Source organism: Martes martes, assembly GCF_963455335.1.
Source record: "Martes martes genome assembly, chromosome: 3".
Classification (NCBI taxonomy): domain Eukaryota; kingdom Metazoa; phylum Chordata; class Mammalia; order Carnivora; family Mustelidae; genus Martes; species Martes martes.
The window spans coordinates 102,618,860-102,637,336 of record NC_137890.1 but is presented as its reverse complement, the minus strand read 5'-3'; the positions used below and the strand labels follow the sequence as shown (position 1 = coordinate 102,637,336).

Here is an 18,477-nt window from a genome sequence, read left to right as displayed (position 1 = left end):
GAATTCTAAAATATCAAAATAATGCTCAGAAGAAATCTCACAGATTTAGAAAACTTATTTAGCACCTCCTCTGGTCCAGGCACTCTGCTGGGCTTGGGAATACCATGACACATGTATGACATAAGGAACTTAATTTGAGAAGAGGGCAAAAAAGATTAACAGCCGCGTGCAAAGACATGCTACAGGGGCTGTGGTAGAAGTGTATGTATATATCATATACACTCGAGGCCCAGAGGGAATGGGCATGTGGGTATTCCTTGAGCATCATGTGGGTAATACATTGGTGAATATAGGCTAGGTCATTATACAGCTGTGGATTGTAGCTCTTTGAAAAACTGTACATAGATGGTATATACCTCTTTGTTGGAGTGAGATACTTACTGATTGGAGGAGAAACAGAACTTTTATATTTGGTCCTGTCGAGCTCAACATTTGTATTAAAAACTTTGATAAAGATGTGCTTTCAAAGGTAGATCTAAAATCTGCTGTCAGAAATTCTCAATTTATGAGATTTCTTTTTTTTTTTTCCTTTTAAGATTTACTTTTTTATTATTAGAGAGAGATAGAGAAGAGTATGTGGGGTGGGGGGAGGGAAAGGGACAGTCTCAAGCAGACTCCCTGCTGAGCACAGAGGCCGATGCCGGGTTTGATCTCATGACCCTGAGATCATGACCTGAGCTGAAATCAAGAATCAGACGCTTAACCAACTGAGCTACCCAGGCACCCTGGGATTAACTGCTAAGTTATATAACGTTAATAACATCAGATTGCTTTATACAAAGATTTGATGAACTTCTGTTGAGGCTGGCAATAATAGGACATCAAGATGCATCAGTGTTAAGATAGTGTGATTCTTGAGCATTTTGAAAACCATTCGTGAAGGGCCTGTTACTTCCAATTGCTTTCTCATAAATTATAAAGGAATGTGGCAGGTCTTGAGCTCCTAAGAATGAGAATGTATTATTTCAGAGTGAGCTCATGATGCATTCTAGAGTATTTAAAATGTGGTGCTATATCTTTTTTTTTCTCTTTTTTTAAGATTTTATTTACTTGACAGAGATCACAAGTAGGCACAGAGGCAGGCAGAGAGGGAGGGGAGAAGCAGGCTCCCTGCCAAGCAGGGAGCCCAATGCGGGGCTCGATGCCAGGACCCTGGGATCACAACCTGAGCTGAAAGCAGAGGCTTTAACCCACTGGGCCACCCAGGTGCCCCATGGTGTTATATCTTGAGTCTGTAACAGAACAGAACCATCTAGTGTAGCAGTCGGTACATGATCTTACTACTGTATGATCTTAGCCTACTTACTTGACCTCTTGTAGAGTCTCAGTTTTCTCAGCTATAAAATGGTGGTCATATCTATCTCATAGGCCTTTGAGAAGCTTAAGTGAAGTAGTATTTGTGTAAAGCACCTTACACAGGAACTGGAACATAAAAGAAAATTGGTAAACAATATGAGAATAAGTACAAGCATATTTTATATATACATGCATAATATATAAATTTATAGCATTTATATGTCTAAAGGCATTTATATATGTTTATATATTTATATATTAGGCATATATATATATATATAAAGATCAGTTTTGTTCTGTAAAAAATAAAACTCCTACTTCTTCAACATTAAAAAAAAAATAGGAGAATGAGCAAAACTACTGTAGAAGGACAACACAAAATTTATGAAGCATTCCATATTTTTTGCAAAGGAGAAAAAATTTGGAGGAGTATAGACCAAATAGTAAAAAGTGATTAAAGGAAGAAGAGATTGGGTATATGATGGGAGAGTTAAACTTTTAAATTTACATGATTATTTAACATTAGAATTATAATAATAAATAAGTATATTCTTTTATAATAATAAGTTCTTGAGACGATATATAAAAAACAGTGTTTCAAAAATAACTTTAAAACATAAGAGCAAGGACACCTGGGTGGCTCAGTCAGTTAAGCATCTGCCTCCAGCTCAGGTCATGATCCTGGGGTCCTAGGATCAAGGCCTGCTTCAGGCTCCCTGCTTCTCCCTCTGCCTGCCACTCTCCTGCGTGTGCTCACTCTCTCTCTCTCTCTCTCTCTCTCTTTTTTTTCCTCTTTCTCTCTCTCTGACAAATAAATAAATAAAATCTTTTGAAACATAGACGCAAACCCTGCCATTTCCCATCCCTCACCGATGAGGGGAAGTTCATGAGTATAAATTGGAGGTAATCCTTCCTTGTTCTCCAGGAGAACTTGCCAGAGTCAGCACCTCACAGTGGGACCCAGCAACAAGAGGTGGATGAAGTACTTCTTTCCCAGATCCATTTCTCTACCATATATATGCAAGATGGTGATCTCTTTGACTAGGGTTATGTGCTGTTAAATATTTTTTCACCTCTGTGCTATATAGAAATGCAACTTCACTGGTGCCCTGTAAATTCACCTATTCCAGCAACCTTTTCTCAGTGCTTATGATTCTTGTTCTCTATCCCAGTCATCTTCACAGTGCATTTTGCTCAAGATTGACCATTAAGGGAAAGAAGATAATTAATCTGCTATTTATTTCCTTTCCTTACTTCCTTCTGTTATTTAAAAAGTAGGAAAGAATTTGAGTTTTTTACTAGTTCATTTATAGATGAACACTGGGACTGTTAACTTGGATTGTATCTCAGAAGGCCACATGTCACATACAGTGTGCAAGGTCTCTAAGCAAGACTACAGGATTCCGGTAACAAAAAGGAGCTAACACTTGTACCCTAACTGATTCCTTTTGGCATATTGTAACTAATTGTAGTTTATTTTGCTTCATTTTGGTTTTGGGAGATTATTTATACATATTAAAATAATAAACTGAAAAGAGACTAGTGGCTTTTTAACTTTCTACCAAGAGACCACAGATGGAAGATAAAATTTTAAATATAAGTACATATGAGAAAATGTTAATGCTGACACTTCTACTCTTATAGATCTCTGTATCAACCACATTCTGCACTGGTCTGTGTGTGTGTGAGAGAGAGAGAATCTAATGAGATTGGACAAGATGAATTGTTCCCAAATAAGGAATTACCAGAAAGACTGTAAAGTATGAATCTGTATTCACTGTTGCTAATTATGAACCTTACCCTGAGTTTATGTTTGTCTAAGGGTAATACTTATGTTTAGGATTACATATATATAATTTTAAAATAAATAAAATAGGAGTACCTGGGTGGCTCAGTTAAGCAGCTTCCATTCGCTCAGGTCATGATCTCAGATTCAGTGCAATCCCTTTCAAAAATCCCCGTGGCATTTTTTGCAGAAATAGAAAAAAACCATGTTAAAATTCATGTGCACTCTCAAGGGGCCCAGAATAGCCAAAACAGTTTTGGGGAAAAAAAAAAAGAAAGAAAGAACAAATTTGGAGGATTTGCACTCCCTGATTTCAAAACTTCTACAAAACTACAGTAATCAGAAGTGTGTGGTACTAACATAAGGATAGACATATAAACCAATGGAATAGAAGAAAGAGCCCATAAACAAACCCTGGCTTAAATGGCCAACAGGATTTTGACAAGGGTACCAAGACCTTTTAATAGGTAAAGGATGGCCTTTTCAACAAATGGTACTAGGAAAACTAGATATCCATATGCCAAAGACCTTACCATACACCATATATAAAAATTAACTGAAAATGGATCAATTACCAGGACACCTGGGTGGCTCAGTTGGTTAAGCATCTGCTTTCAGCTCAGGTCCTGGGATTGAGTCCTGCATCAGGCTCTTTGCTCAGCAGGGAGCCTGCCTCTCCCTCCTTCTGCTTGTGCTCTCTTTCTGTCTCTCTATCTGGCAAATAAATAAATAAAATCTTTTTTTTTTTTTAAAAAGGATCAAGGGGTGCCTGGGTAGCTTAGTTGGTTAAGTGACTGCCTTCAGCTCAGGTCATGATCCTGAAGTCCTGGGATCGAGCGCGGCATCAGTCTCCCTGCTCTGCAGGGAGTCTGCTCCCTCTAACCCTCCCCCTTCTCATGCTCTCCCTTTCTTTCTCATTCTCTCTCTCGCTCAAAAAAATAAAATCTTGGGGCACCTGGGTGGCTCAGTGGGTTAAGCCGCTGGCTTCGGCTCAGGTCATGATCTCAGGGTCCTGGGATTGAGTCCCGCATCGGGCTCTCTGCTCAGCAGGGAGCCTGCTTCCCCCCGCCCCCTCTCTGCCTGCCTCTCTGTCTGCTTGTGATCTCTCTCTGTCAAGTAAATAAATAAAATCTTAAAAAAAATAAAATAAAATCTTTAAAAAAAAGGATCAATTACCTAAATATACCTAAATATAAGAACTGAAACTATAAAACTCTTAGAAGGAAACATAGGCCAGAAGCTTTATGACATTGGACTTAGCAGTGATTTCTTAGATGTAACACCAAAAGTAGAAGTAACAAAACAAATCAAGATTAATTTGACTTCATTGAAACTACAACATTTTATGCATCAAAGGGCACTATCGAGAGTAAAAAGACAGCCCACAGAATGGGAGAAAATACTTGCAAGTCAAATATCTGATAAAGGATTAATATCCAGAATATATAAAAACTCTGAAAACTTATAACACAACAACCCAATTCCAGAACGGGCAAGAGACTTAAATAACATTTCTCCAAAGAAGATACACAGATAGCCAATAAGCACATGAAAAGATGCTCAACATCACTAGTCATTTGGGAAATGCAAACCAAAACTACAATGAGATATCACTTCACATCCATTAGGATGACTGTTACCCCACCCCCACAAAAGGAAAAATAATGAGTGTTAGCAATGTAGAGAAATTGGAACCCTCGTGCATTGCTGGTGGGAATGTAAAATGGTACTGTTGCTGTGGAAGACAATATACCTGCTCCTCAAAAAGTTAAACATAAAATTATCATATGATCCAACAATTCCACTTCTAGATAGATACCCAAAAAAATTGAAAGTGGGGACTCAAACAGATACTTGTATGCTGGGACGTACAAGTGGCTCAGTCATTGAGCATCTGCCTTCAGCTCGGGTCATGATCCCAGGGTCCTGGAATCGAGCCCCGCATCAGGCTCTCTGCTTGGCGGGAATCCTGCTTCTCCCTCTCCTACCCTCCCTGCTTGTGTTCCCTCTCTCACTGTGTCTCTCTCTATCAAATAAATAAAATCTTAAAAAAAAAAAAAGATACTTTTATGCTGTTGTTCATAGCAACATGATTCACAATAACCTAAATAGAAAACAACCCAAATGTCCAGCAACAGATGAATGGATAAACAAAATATGTTATGTACATATAACAAAATATTATTCACCTTTAAAAAGGAATGTTCTGATACAAGCTATAATACAGACGAACCTTGAAAACTTTATGTCACGTGAAGTAAGTCAAACACAAAAGGACAAATATTATTGTTTCACATACCTGAGGTACCTAGAGTAATTAAGTTCATAGAGACAGTAGAATAGAAGTTATGAGGAGGTGAGGTGGGCGTGGGTGGTAGTTGGAATTAGTGGAGAGTTAATTGTTTAATTAGTACATTGTTTCTGGGATAATGAAAAAGTTCTAGAAAAGGGTAGTGGTGGTAGCTGCACAACATTGTGAATGCCACTGAATTAATACACCTAACAGTGGTCAAAATGGTGAAGTTGTATGTATTGTATACTTGACCAATAGTAAAAATTCAGCAGCATATAATAATAAACCCTGACCTCTTGCTCACACATCTTTGGGTGCGCTAGAATTCAGCTCATCTAGGCTCGTTTTGAAGCTATGGTTTGTGTCCTGGTCTGCCCCTTGTGCTTCTGAGCTTCCTTGGACCAACAGCTACTTGAGATATCATCTTATGTAGAAAAGCAGGAATGCTGAAGGGCAGGTTCCGCTGCACAAGCACATTTCAAGCCTTTGTTGGCATCATATCCACTGATATGTCCTTGATAAAGCAAGTCATATAGCCAAACCCAAAACCAAGAGGCAAAAAATTACCTTCTGTCCACTTCGAATCTATAGCAAAGGTGTGGATGAATACTACTAGCATAAGGGAGCAAAGACTTGAGAGCAAGAACTCAGGACACCACAGAGATAAACTAAGAATTTTTTTTAATTTTTGGCAACATTGAAGAATAAGGCATTATTCATTAGTACATTATTTGATGCTATGAACGTTACCTCCTTTAAGTACTGAAACTATTCTGACAATTTTAACAGAATGGTTTGAAGTCTATTTTATACGTTCTTCCTTTTTTAAAAGGTTTTTTTTTAACGACAGAGGACCATTACGATGACCATCTATTACTATGCAAAGTGGTTCTTTGTTACTTTCCTGTTTATTTTTTAATATATATTCTTCAGCAGTCAGCTATATACAATAGTTGTGCCTACTTCTAATAGTTCTATTAGACTTCTTTTTAAATTTGTTGCATCTTAGGTAATGTATGTAGGTATGAAAATTTATAATCAAGATAGATAAGACTACAGATGCTAAAAGTGTCCCTGAGGTAATTGGTGAGGCCCTGAGTAGTAAACTATATGGCATTCACATTGGAAAGATGGGATTTTATTCCTTCAGATAATGGAGTACTGTTTGTTTTTCTCCCAAGTTGCATGTTTTATAATTGAATTATTCATACATTATACCATTTCTTTTTTTAAAAAAAACTTGATAGTGGACTCAAAATATTTTTATAAAATACTTTATATAAAGAAGGATGCTTTTTACGATTTTATCTTTTTTAAGATTTTATTTATTTATTTTAGAGAGCAAGAGAGCAAGCATGAATGAGGGGAGGGGCAAAGGGAGAGGGAGAAAAAGACGCTCAAGCAGACTGAGTGCAAAGCCCACTGTGGGGCCAGATCTTCCAACCCTGAGATCATGACCTGAGCTGAAATCAAGAGTTGGACGCCCAACTGACTGAGCCACGCAGGCGCCCAGCAATTTTATTTTCTAAGGATAGCGTAAGTTAGAAGTAAATTATTAGATTGATTGTTGACAGTTCCTAGTGGATGCCATGAATAGGATAGCCTATTAAGGTATTTTTTTAAATCAAGTAGAGTGATTAGTTATCTGCAGGTGAGAAGGGTGGTTGGAAAGTGGAAGAGGTGTGAAACAATGAAGTAGTAGTGTGTTTTGGGAGGTGGTGGTAATAATAAAGATAGCCGTCTTAGCTGTTGTAAGGATGTGTTTCATTTACTTCACCCATTTCTTTTACAATCAGTAGTTCCCAGAAGTTCTCTACTTTCTACTGTGGATTTTTTTCCTGCAGTATCCTCTAAAAACCCAAGGCTTTTTAGTTGTCTGTTTGACATAACCCTCCTTCAAAATAGGGGTATAGAGCCGTATTAGTTTCAAAATATAAACCTGAAACTTTAACAGAATCTCTTTATGACAGCAAACTATGGTATACATACTCCAAAGTTTTAAGCCATCTTAACATGCAATATCAGTTAAAATCATATTAATTAGGCTTTTTCTAAAAAGTAGAATTTCATCCTTCTAGTAGCAGTAGCTTATTCAAGTATTCCTATCCCTCTCTTGCATTGACTCTAATTATATACACACATAGATAAAACCCTCATTAAAGCTTTACTAAAGCTAACTAGCAAGTTCTAGTGTGACCCTTTTTTACAAATCTCTTTGATTATAGTATTATTTCTACTGAATTCATTCAAGTCTACAGATAAATAGTAATAGCTGGATATAGATGTGGATGTAGTTATAGAGATATTAGAGCTAAATTATCCAGGGTTTTAAAAAAAATCATGGAATGGGGTTACTTATATCTGAAGAGACTATTCTGTTAACAGCATATAGCTGCTACGTATAGTAAGGAGATAATACTGAGATTTGGAGGGCAAAAAAAATTAATTATAAGCATCCTCTGTATCTGGTTAATTCTACCTTCTTTCTAATTGATTCAGTAGACTAATCTGTGATAGAAGTCTGTCTTTGGCCCAGTTTAAAAAACAGGTTGGGTTTTCGGAACTTCCTTTTATGACTTGTTTGGTGCTAGAAACAATGTTTAAAATAGTGGTTATTTTTTGTTTAGCTGCTCAAGTATTTTATTCTATAATATTACCTAATTAAATAAAAGTACTAAACATAGACCTAATTCCAAGTTTCAGGTCCTAGATAAAAGAAGTCATCTGGTACTTTTGAGGAAAAATGAAACTATTATTTTCTTTAATTGGCCCTTTAGGACTGAGTGTCAGATCACATCCCAAATTTTTCTGGAAGGATATTAGCTTAATGCTCAGTCTTTGAGAGTAGATAACTTGAGTTGGCTTGAAGAAGGCTTTCTGATAATGGAAGACCTCTTACTAAGGGGATGACTCTTGAGGGCCAGTGTCATAGCAGGAATGTAGCAGAGTGGAGGTCTAGTTGGGTCAGAACAGGTTATCGATGAAGCACATTGATCAGTAAGGAAGAGAAGGCCTTCCTAAGGGAAATGTGTAAACTAAGCAACAGTATCCTCACATAGCCTGAATCATATACTCAGGTATCAAGTTTATTCATTCAATCAGAAGAAGCAACTGGTAGATGGAAATCATACTGAAGAGAGATTCATTGACTGCATTCTAACACTAGATAGCCAGTGTTAGAAAGCCCTTTAACAATTTACCACAATAAATTCTGAGTTTCTTCAGTGCACAAGATTTTAGCTAAATATTAGGTAATGGCTCTAGTGCAGGAGACTTGTAAGACTTGTAAGAAATATGTACAATGTTGGGTTTTTTTTTTTTAAGTTAGTATCAGCCATACAGAGTTCTAGACAGTGTAGTAAAGTGAAATGAAAAATTTTCTTCCTTTCTTCACCACTTTTTACCCTCTTATCCTCATTTTGACCCTTTTCCAACCTTGAGCAAATGTTAATTGAAATGGACTGTAGGGGCACCTGGGTGGCTCAGTGGGTTAAGCCTCTGCCTTTGCCTCAGATGATGATCTCAGAAGGGTCTTGGGATCGAGCCCCCCATAGGGCTCTCTGCTCAGCAGGGAGCCTGCTTCCCCCTCTCTCTCTGCCTGCCTGTCTGCTTGTGATCTCTGTCTGTCAAATAAATAAATAAAATCTTTAAAAAAAGAAAAGAAAAGAAATGGACAGTGGTGTTCTCTTGGGTAAAATAAGCATTGTTGGATTTCTGAAATCTCGTCAAGTGGCACTGCAACTACTAAAGACCCAATTCCTTATCAGAATAAATAGAACTTTTCCTACGAAAGGTAAATTTTCTTTTTCTTTCCTTTTTGTTTTTGGTTTTTGGGTATTTTTTTGTTTTGTTTTGCTTTGCTTTGCTTTTTTGCTTTTGTTTCATTTTGTTTAGATTCTTGTCATTCATTTTGCAGGATTCTGGGTTGGCACTTAAGCCATGAAAGGCTAATATAAAAGTTACATGACATATGACATAGCAGATAAACAGGGAGTCCAGAACAGATTTTCTTTTTTTTTTTTTTTTAAGATTTTATTTATTTATTTGACAGATCACAAGTAGGCGGAGAGGCAGGCAGAGAGAGGAAAGGAAGCAGGCTCCCTACTGAGCAGAGAGCCCTATGTGGGGCTCGATCCCAGGGCCCTGAGATCATGACCTGAGCCGAAGGCAGAGGCTTTAACCCACTGAGCCACCCAGGCTCCCCCAGAACAGATTTTCTTAATGCATGTTTGCCCTTTCTGTTATGCCAGCTGTGTCAGGAACTCCACTCTCCCAGTTACCACTTTTGCATTTTAGTTTCTTCTTCTCCTCTCTTTTCATCACACCTCACTTCTGCAGCTCCAGTTACCACCTGAGAGTTTTAATTGGTAGTTTTACATTGATAGTTTGGGCCAGTTGAGCTGCTATGATGCTGACATCACTGCCCAAGAACTGAAAGTTTAATCTTAAGCTTTTCCACAAATACATTGTGATACATTCTGGCTGTACAATAATACAAAAGTAAAACTGGTACATTTTGTATGGGAACCACCATTTTGGATTATGCCCTTTATCCCTTGGTTATGTACGAGAGATCAAAAAAATAATCAGTTGGTGAGCTTAATAAGCTACTTCATAATTTTATATTTCAGAATTTGAGTATCCTATGTTCAAAATTCAAGTTTGTTGTAGAATTCAACTGCCCAGGTGACCGATTTAGTATACATTGAGCTTCATGCGGACATTCTTAAATGGGATCGTACAATCCTATAGGCTGTTTGCCATAAATCCAATGACAGTGTGTACTCAGAAACTACAGGCATGGAGGGCTTAATTACAGCAAGCTAATGTCCTTTTATTACCTTGAAATCTTTTCAGTTGACCTTCTTCTATTATTCAATTCCATTACATACCAGTAATTGCATTTATTGAAGCCCATGCTTCTCCTTATAGGAAATGCTGATCTTTGTAAGTTCCAACTATAGGAAGGAAAATGTTCTTTAATAAATAATTGAAAAAAAAATAATTGAAAGAATTTTCTACTTTTCACAGTTCAGTGCTGGTCCTTGCCACTTAAGCTCAGAGTGTTTTATGAATGGTAACTAAATTATGGCATCTAGAAAATCATCTCTTCAAGAAATCTCACAAGGTGTGCTGCATAGTAGCTTATTGTAAGTAGGTTAAATAGACTGGCTTTATCTCAAGTGGCTTGCTGTATTAAAAAAGAGTTTAATATTTCAGCTTTACTGTTCAAACACCAAATGAATTCTGACACCTCTGATGAGATGATTAAAGTTGGGAATTTTTTTCTTTTGACAGCATTAACAAAGAGAGCATCGTAGATGTAGAAGGTGTAGTGAGAAAAGTGAATCAGAAAATTGGAAGCTGTACACAGCAAGATGTGGAGTTACATGTTCAAAAGGTAACTTTTTTCAAAATGTAAAATTGGGTACAGAAATAGATTTGAATGATTCTTATAACCATTCATATCAAACCTATGTGTTCTTAGAGTTGATGTAAAATATTGAGATTTAGAAATTGATTACTGAATCAATTAGCTTTTGTTCTATAACAAACTACCCCATTACTTACAACATTTATTTGCTCATGATTCTGTGCGTGGGGCAGTTAGAGGCAGGCTGTCTGGGATGGCTCATCTACTCTGCATGACATCAACTGGACCTACTGCTATTTCTGGGACATTTCTCCCTGTGGCCTCTGTTCATCCAGTGGGCTAGCCCAGGCTTGTTGACATGTACCAGAAGGGTTCCCAGCAGCAAGAGAGGGAAGCCCTAGCGGGCGAGCACCTTTCAAGCTTCTCTTTGAGTCACAATTGCTAAATATGTCATTGGTCAAAGCAAGTCACATGAAATAACTTAGATTTAAGGGATGGAAAAAAAGATTCCACCTCTTGATGCAAAGAGAGGCAACATCATTGAAAAAAAAAAACGTGTATACAGGAGACTGAGGAATTATTAGAGCCATTTTTTGCCAACAATCTACCATAGTCACATAGGGAAAAATATAAAACACATCTAAAAAGCTCTGTTCACAGTTATGAATATATTTTGCTATGAACTTTCTTCTGACAATATACCTCTAAAGATTGATTAATTATACCAATTCTTAATGATTATATTTCCTTACAGTCATTATATTTCTGATACTTTATAGAGAAATCAAGAGACAAAACTCAGTTGGTCTTACATTCCAGCAATAACTTCCCTTCATATAAGATTTATCCCACATTTATTTTCTTCTTCTTTCTTCTATGAGTGCTCCTTATCATTGACTTTTAAAATACTGTAAGTGAACTTACACATATTTAGTACTTTTGAAATAACCTGCAGTTCTCAGATCCGGCCTAGTTTGTGTCTACAGATGCATCATTAAATTTCTTTTAAGGAGTAGTCACTTCCTACCCTCATCCCTGTATGTGTATTTGCTTGTGTGTGAGCATATATAAGATAGAGCAGTCAGGCAGATTAACCGATGCAGAAAGTTAGTCTCATATGCACTCATCTGAGAGTAAGGTTTTATTTAACCCGAATTGTCATGGGAACTCTTCAAGACTTAGAAAATCTTTGTTTTTTACTGACCTAACTTGCCAAGTTACTTTTTTTTCTTTGTGTAAGCTTCATTTCAAACCAGCAACATCAAGAAGTGTGTAACCTAGTAAAGGCAAACCAACATAAGGGTATGCTGACCAAGTAAAACAACCCCCTATCTTCCAAGTAACATATCTTTTTCAATACTTAAATAAATAAAATTTTAATGAGTAGAGCAAGTAAGCATACTTCTGAAATATTCTAATTATCTAGCATTTAATACAAACTTAATAAATGCAGATGATAAATATAAAGCCTAAAGAACTTATAAATTTTGCCTTAATGGAAATAACTATAAAGTATCTCACAAAGTATGAAGTATGTCTTAAAAAGGATCTTACAGTAAGCACTGGCACTTATCGGTTACTTGTTTATTCAGCCAGCAGTTACTGAGTACATACTTTGAGCCAGCACTGCATGAAGGAAGGTGCTTACAACCTAATGAAGTGAATGTCTGCTAGTTCTAAAAATAGCGGAGATAGCTGTTCCAGTCTACAATTTTGCATTGGAAATCAAGTTTCTATTAACTCATCAAAGGGAAACACTATACTTGAGAATAGAAGATGGTGACAAACTATTTTATTATAAGGAGGACGGGAGTATCCTTCTGACACTTTCTTAAAGAGTCTGAGCTGAATGCTAAGTGTGGTCTACCAACTGGAAGAATATCATTTCCTTTCCGGAATTAACTAAATTAGGTCTGTTTCCCTTTAGTGCTTTAACAGGTTTTCCAGGCATAGTTGGGAGTAACTAATAGGGTAACCTGTTTTTAAGAGTAGCCAAAAACCCTAGCTCATTTTTTATGACCTAACTGTGTTTTAGCTCTAAAATGTGCAATTAATGTGAGTGAATTTAACAAATAAAAAGGTATTTTAACACCATAGAGGAATATGTTCTGTGGCAGCTCCAAACCAGGAGAGCAGCAAGAAATGAGATATAACATGTTTGATGAAATGTGGAAAGGAAGGAATATTTGGAAAAAGAATGAGAAAAGGAAGTTGACAGACAGCAGAGTTGGGCTGACTTCCGTCCTAGCAGTAGAAATGGCCAAATGCTGTGAACAGTGATAATAACACATTTGTTTAGTGGCCCCTTCAAAAGAGCAGAGTGTTTTCATATTCATTACTCCATTTGATTCTTACCTCAGACCTTCTTTTACAGAATAGAATATTGAAACTCTGAGATTAAATGATTTGCCTAACAACGGCTTTTACATGACAAAGCAAGGCCTTAAGCTCAGACCCCTTGGCCCCAGTTAGTACTTATTTGTCACACTGGTATGCACATTAGAGTTTACAAAGTATTTGTATATATGTTCTCTCATTCGACTTCCAATAACCTAGGAAGGTTGGCAAAAAAAACTATGATTCCCATTTTATAAGTGAAAAAACGTGTACATCTTTGTTTGATTTTAGCAGGTAGTTTCAGTTAAGATATATGCAAACATAGCTTCATATTTATGTCAGCTTTAGATTTTTTTTAAGTAAAAGATAACAGGTTTTGTGTGCTTCATGATATTTTTGGTAATCTCTCACTTTCAGATTTATGTGATCAGTTTGGCTGAACCCCGCCTGCCCCTGCAGCTGGATGATGCTGTTCGGCCTGAGGTGGAAGGAGAAGAGGTTAAAATTACATTTTTGAAATATTTTGCTTCCTCTGTATGTTTAATTTCTAGATCATTGAAAACTCGATGTCCTACTTTTGTATGAAGCGTACCTGTGAAGTGATTTGAGCTTCATTTTTTATCTAAATTTACTCTTCTATCAACAATTCTCAAACTTTTTGTTCTCAGGATCCCTTTACACTCTTAAAAATAACTTCTCCATAAACTTTTGTTTTTATATATCTTTATCAATATTTATAATATTAGAAATTAAAATAGGAAATTTTTAGTATATATTAATACAAGTAACTAATATAGATATATTTATATATATTAATCATATATGAATGATAAAAACATTTTTGAAAAAATTTTTTTATGAAAAATATTTTCAAAAACAAAAAATAGTGTCAAGAGTGACATTGTCTTACATATCTACAGATCTTTGTAATGTCTGCCTTAGTAGACAACAATTAGGCCTTGTACATGCCTCTGCATTCATTCTGTTGTGATAGCACACATCACGAAGCCTTGGGAACACTCAATACAGAATGAAATCTGTCATTGTGAAAAATAGGTTTGACTTCATGGACTCCCTGAAAGTGTCTTTAGGACCTTCAGTGGTGCCCAGAACATACTTTGAGAATCACTACTCTGACAGCTTTTATCTGTTCCTTCAGTCTTTAACTAGCAGGTAAAATCCAGGAATCAATGAAGGTACAGGTGGTTAAATTCTTCTGATGTTCCAGTAATGAGGCAAGGCTTTGGTGGGGTGGGAGAGGGAAAGAGAGCATTAACTTCTGTTCATTTGCATTTCTCTTTTTTCTCTCTCTCTTTTAATAATAGTTTCTCTGTAGCCCTACTTCTTATTTCTTGGATCCCTAATTTGGGGGCATAATATTAACCACATAAGCCATAAACATGGCTTCTTAAAACTGTGTTTGTGTTCTTAAAATTAGTAAAATCTGTTTTTTCATCTTTTTTTAGGAAGGAAGAGCTACTGTTAATCAAGATACAAGATTAGACAACAGAGTCATTGATCTTAGGGTATGCCTCATTTATTTATTAAGTGACATGACTTTGCCGAAATCAAGGTGGGCAGGAATAATACCACACCTCTCTCAGACTTATAGAACTAATTGACATTTGCCTGTACGTGTGACAATACAAGAAACAGTTTACCTTTCTGACTGACCTTTCCCCTAAATATAATTGCAGACAACAAGGATAGTCAAGTAATAATTCACAGGATATTGACCTGCTTTATTTTAAAATGACAAAGGAACATGAAGCCAATAAGTGGGCTTACTGCCAGGTGATACCTGTTTTAGACAAGTTAGTAATTAAAAACACAACCATTAATACCACTATAAAATTATGAAAGAAATTATATGCACATTTTAGAATGTGGACCAGGTGGAGATTAGTAATTAATGCCTCAATCCTTTGAATTTGATCTGAGCACAAAATTAATAATAAAGAGGTAGTTGGCCCTGGTGATTTATTTAGTAATCTCATAGGTCTTCTGTTTCCCTTTCTGGTTTGGTTGCAAGTGAAAGAGTTCAGTGGTTTCATCATTGTAGTAAAACCGATGTCATCTTTCTTTCTTAATGTTTGACCACATCTTCCTCCTTAAATACTCTACCTAAAGCTTAAATCCTTTGTCACCTTAAAAGTTCTTTTCAACTTTTCTGCAATCGTATGGGTCTACCTTTTTTATACACTCATATGTCACCCCTGATTATTTGCTTTTTTGTCCCTTTTCCTTTTCTATTTTAATCTATAGTCTATAGGAAAAGCTATAACAATAATCAAAAGTCCTCTTGATGCTGCCTAGAAACCTCAGAGTTTTCATAATTTTGGCCACAGTAGATAGACACCATACTCTTCTTGCCCAGGCTATTTATTCACACAAGTTATTGGTTGTGCCTGTAGAGTTTGGTACCAATGTATTTTTCTTTGGCATCTTTTTTTTTTTTTTTTAAATTTAAATTCATTGCCACTGTTGAAAAGTGGGGATTTACACATTGAATCTAGATGGCTTTTCTTAAAAAGTTGCAGGTGAATTGGCAATACTGTGGCATGGCAACATTAGCTAGCACTCTAGATGGGGCATTATGTCCTCTGCTATGCCCTCCCTGCACCACCCAGCAAGTATCATTCCATTTATGTTATTTGTCTGGCCCTTGTAAGCGTTCACATTTTTTTTGATATTTATTTATTTATTGAGAGAGAGAGAGAGAGAGCTCACATGCACATACACACACAAGCTGGGGGAGGGAGTGACAAAGGGAGAGGGAGAGAATGTCAAGCAGACTCCCTGCCGAGCACTGAGCTGGGAGCATGATGCAAGGCTTGATCTCATGACGCTGAGATCATGACCAGAATGGAAATCAAGAGTCTGACACTTAATAGGCTGAGCCCCTCGGGTACCCCTAAGCATTCACATTTCTAACCCCTGCTTTGACTGTACATTTTGGAAACTATTGTGTACTTAAAATCTTTTAAGCATCTTAGTTTATATCTAAACTACTCTCTAATCTTTTATAGACTCAGCAAAGTCGAGTTGGAGATGTTGGAGATTTTAAAGAGCAAAATTGCCATTCTCCTATAATAGGAAAAATTCCAAGATATATCCTTATACTAATTGTCATATAACCTAACAGTTCTCTCATATAATGAACTGTTTTCTCTGTGAACCTTCCAGGCAGGTGGCCTGATTAGAAAATACTCCATCTCAGTTAATGTGTCAGATTGATTTCATTAGATTTTATTATTGTCTTTTAGACATCAACAAGTCAGGCAGTCTTCCGTCTCCAGTCCGGCATCTGCCATCTTTTCCGTGAAACTTTAATTAACAAGGGTTTTGTAGAAATCCAAACTCCTAAAATTATCTCAGGTATGCTTTAAGACATTTCTCTTAATTTTTAAAAATAAATTTGCTTTCTCCCAAATTGTTTAATATTTTTAAATTAACATATAATGTATTATTTGCCCCAGGGGTACAGGTCTTTGAATCATCAGGCTTACACATTTCACAGCACTCACCATAGCACATACCCTCCCCAGTGCCCATAACCCAGCCACCCTATCTTACCCCCAACCCCCCCAGCAACCCTCTGTTTTGTGAGATTAAGAGTCTCTTATGGTTTGTCTCCCTCCTGATCCCATCTTGTTTCATTTTTTCCTTCCCTACCCCCCACAGTCCCCTGCACAGCCTCTCAATTTCCTCATTAATTTTTTTTTTAATTTGAGAATCCCAACTGTCCTTTAAGGTTTATCCATGAGACTTTTTATTTTGAAGACTGTGCAGCACATATCACTGACATCAATTATATAGCATCTCCTTGTTTCAGAAGTCATTCTGTGATAGTGATTATAAAATAAGGCAGTAACACATGAAGCAAGATTATTATTATGTAAGCTGTACCAGAAACTACTTTCATTATGTAGGTTTCTTTCTAAATTGGCATTGCAGTTTTGTTTTGTATATACTGCATTGTAATATTACTAACTACTACAAGTGGGAAAATCTCATTAATTCTCATTCTCATATGAGAACCTTATTTTAATCATTTTATCCTTTTTGGAGTTGCTTAAGTAACACTAAAAAATGTGTTACAAATGGCATTTAATTATAAATCAAGAATTGAACATTGCATTCTTGATACTTAGAAAAATCAATAAGAATATCATTTCCTTTTTGAAAAAAATGTTTACAACTCCAAAGTAGCTTTAATAGATTCGAAATTGATGCAGAAAAGGTGTGTGTATATCTGATGATGTAAAGTGAAGGTACAGCCAAAGAAGTAAATCTGTCCTAAATATAAATGGTTTAGAATCAGGTATAAGGCATATATAGACTGTGGTTTCTCTGAAAAAAAATTTTTTACGTGAAATACTTAAAAGTATAAACTGTTTTTATTAGAAATTTGCATTGATAAACTTGCAGTTGGTTATAACAGCATAAATGTTTACATTTCAGCTGCCAGTGAAGGAGGAGCCAATGTATTTACTGTGTCATATTTTAAAAACAATGCATATCTGGCCCAGTCCCCACAGCTATACAAGCAAATGTGTATTTGTGCTGATTTTGAGAAGGTGTTCTGTATTGGACCAGGTAAGGTTTTGGTGGTTATGATTTTCTCAAAATTTTATTGATTGTACCATAGTTATGGTTTTAAGAACACATTTTACATTCACACATTCTGGAAGCTTAAATCCTCCCTTATGTTGGCTATATAAACACTTGACTTTTAGGTAAAAATGACCATGTGGTTGGGTAGACATTTCCTAAAATAAAAATTAAAAAATTATATGCTCAGTAGTTAAGAAGTAGTTGAATATCATTTATGTGGATAGATTCATAAGCATTTTATATTTCCTACAGAAGATTGCTGAAGAAAATGTTTACCTTGGGAATAACTCATTTTTAAAAAATGCATGCTTTGAATATGTATACCCTCTGAAATATACCTGAGTATATTATTTATTATTATTTCAGCATAATTAGAAAAGAATTAGCTGGGGCATCTGGATGGCTCAGTGGGTTAAAGCCTCTGCCTTCAGCTCAGGTCATGATCTCAGGGTTCTGGGATTGAGCCCTACAACTGGATTTCTGCTCAGCAGGGAACCTGCTTCCCCCCTCCCCCTGCCACCGCCTAACTTTCTGCCTACTTGTGATCTGTCTGTCAGATAAATAAAATCTTTAAAAAAAAGAACAGAATTAGCTCCTGTTTGGACTTGCCTTTTAACTCTCCATGAAGAGGAAAGAAGTAGTAGTTGCAATCTTACAAATGATGTATTTTGTTGTCCTTGATAGCCCCTTACTACTACTTACTTATAAGTTTACAAGTGTACCTCTGTGTACTTTGCTACTAATTTTATTTTGAAGCTGTTTTGTTTTACTATT

The 18,477-nt window shown here is 36.3% G+C and overlaps 1 protein-coding gene across 3 annotated transcripts in view; it reads left to right on the top strand.

Annotated features, from left to right (window-relative positions):
* DARS1 (aspartyl-tRNA synthetase 1) overlaps positions 1 to 18,477 on the top strand; it is a 67,835-nt gene that overhangs the window by 35,819 nt on the left and 13,539 nt on the right. For all 3 annotated transcript variants that reach the window (XM_080799798.1, XM_080799800.1, XM_080799799.1), the window contains exons 5-9: positions 10,674 to 10,776; positions 13,504 to 13,584; positions 14,553 to 14,612; positions 16,353 to 16,464; positions 17,551 to 17,685. In XM_080799798.1, the coding sequence (XP_080655924.1) occupies positions 10,674 to 10,776; positions 13,504 to 13,584; positions 14,553 to 14,612; positions 16,353 to 16,464; positions 17,551 to 17,685 (491 nt within the window). The remainder of the gene's footprint in view (positions 1 to 10,673; positions 10,777 to 13,503; positions 13,585 to 14,552; positions 14,613 to 16,352; positions 16,465 to 17,550; positions 17,686 to 18,477) is intronic.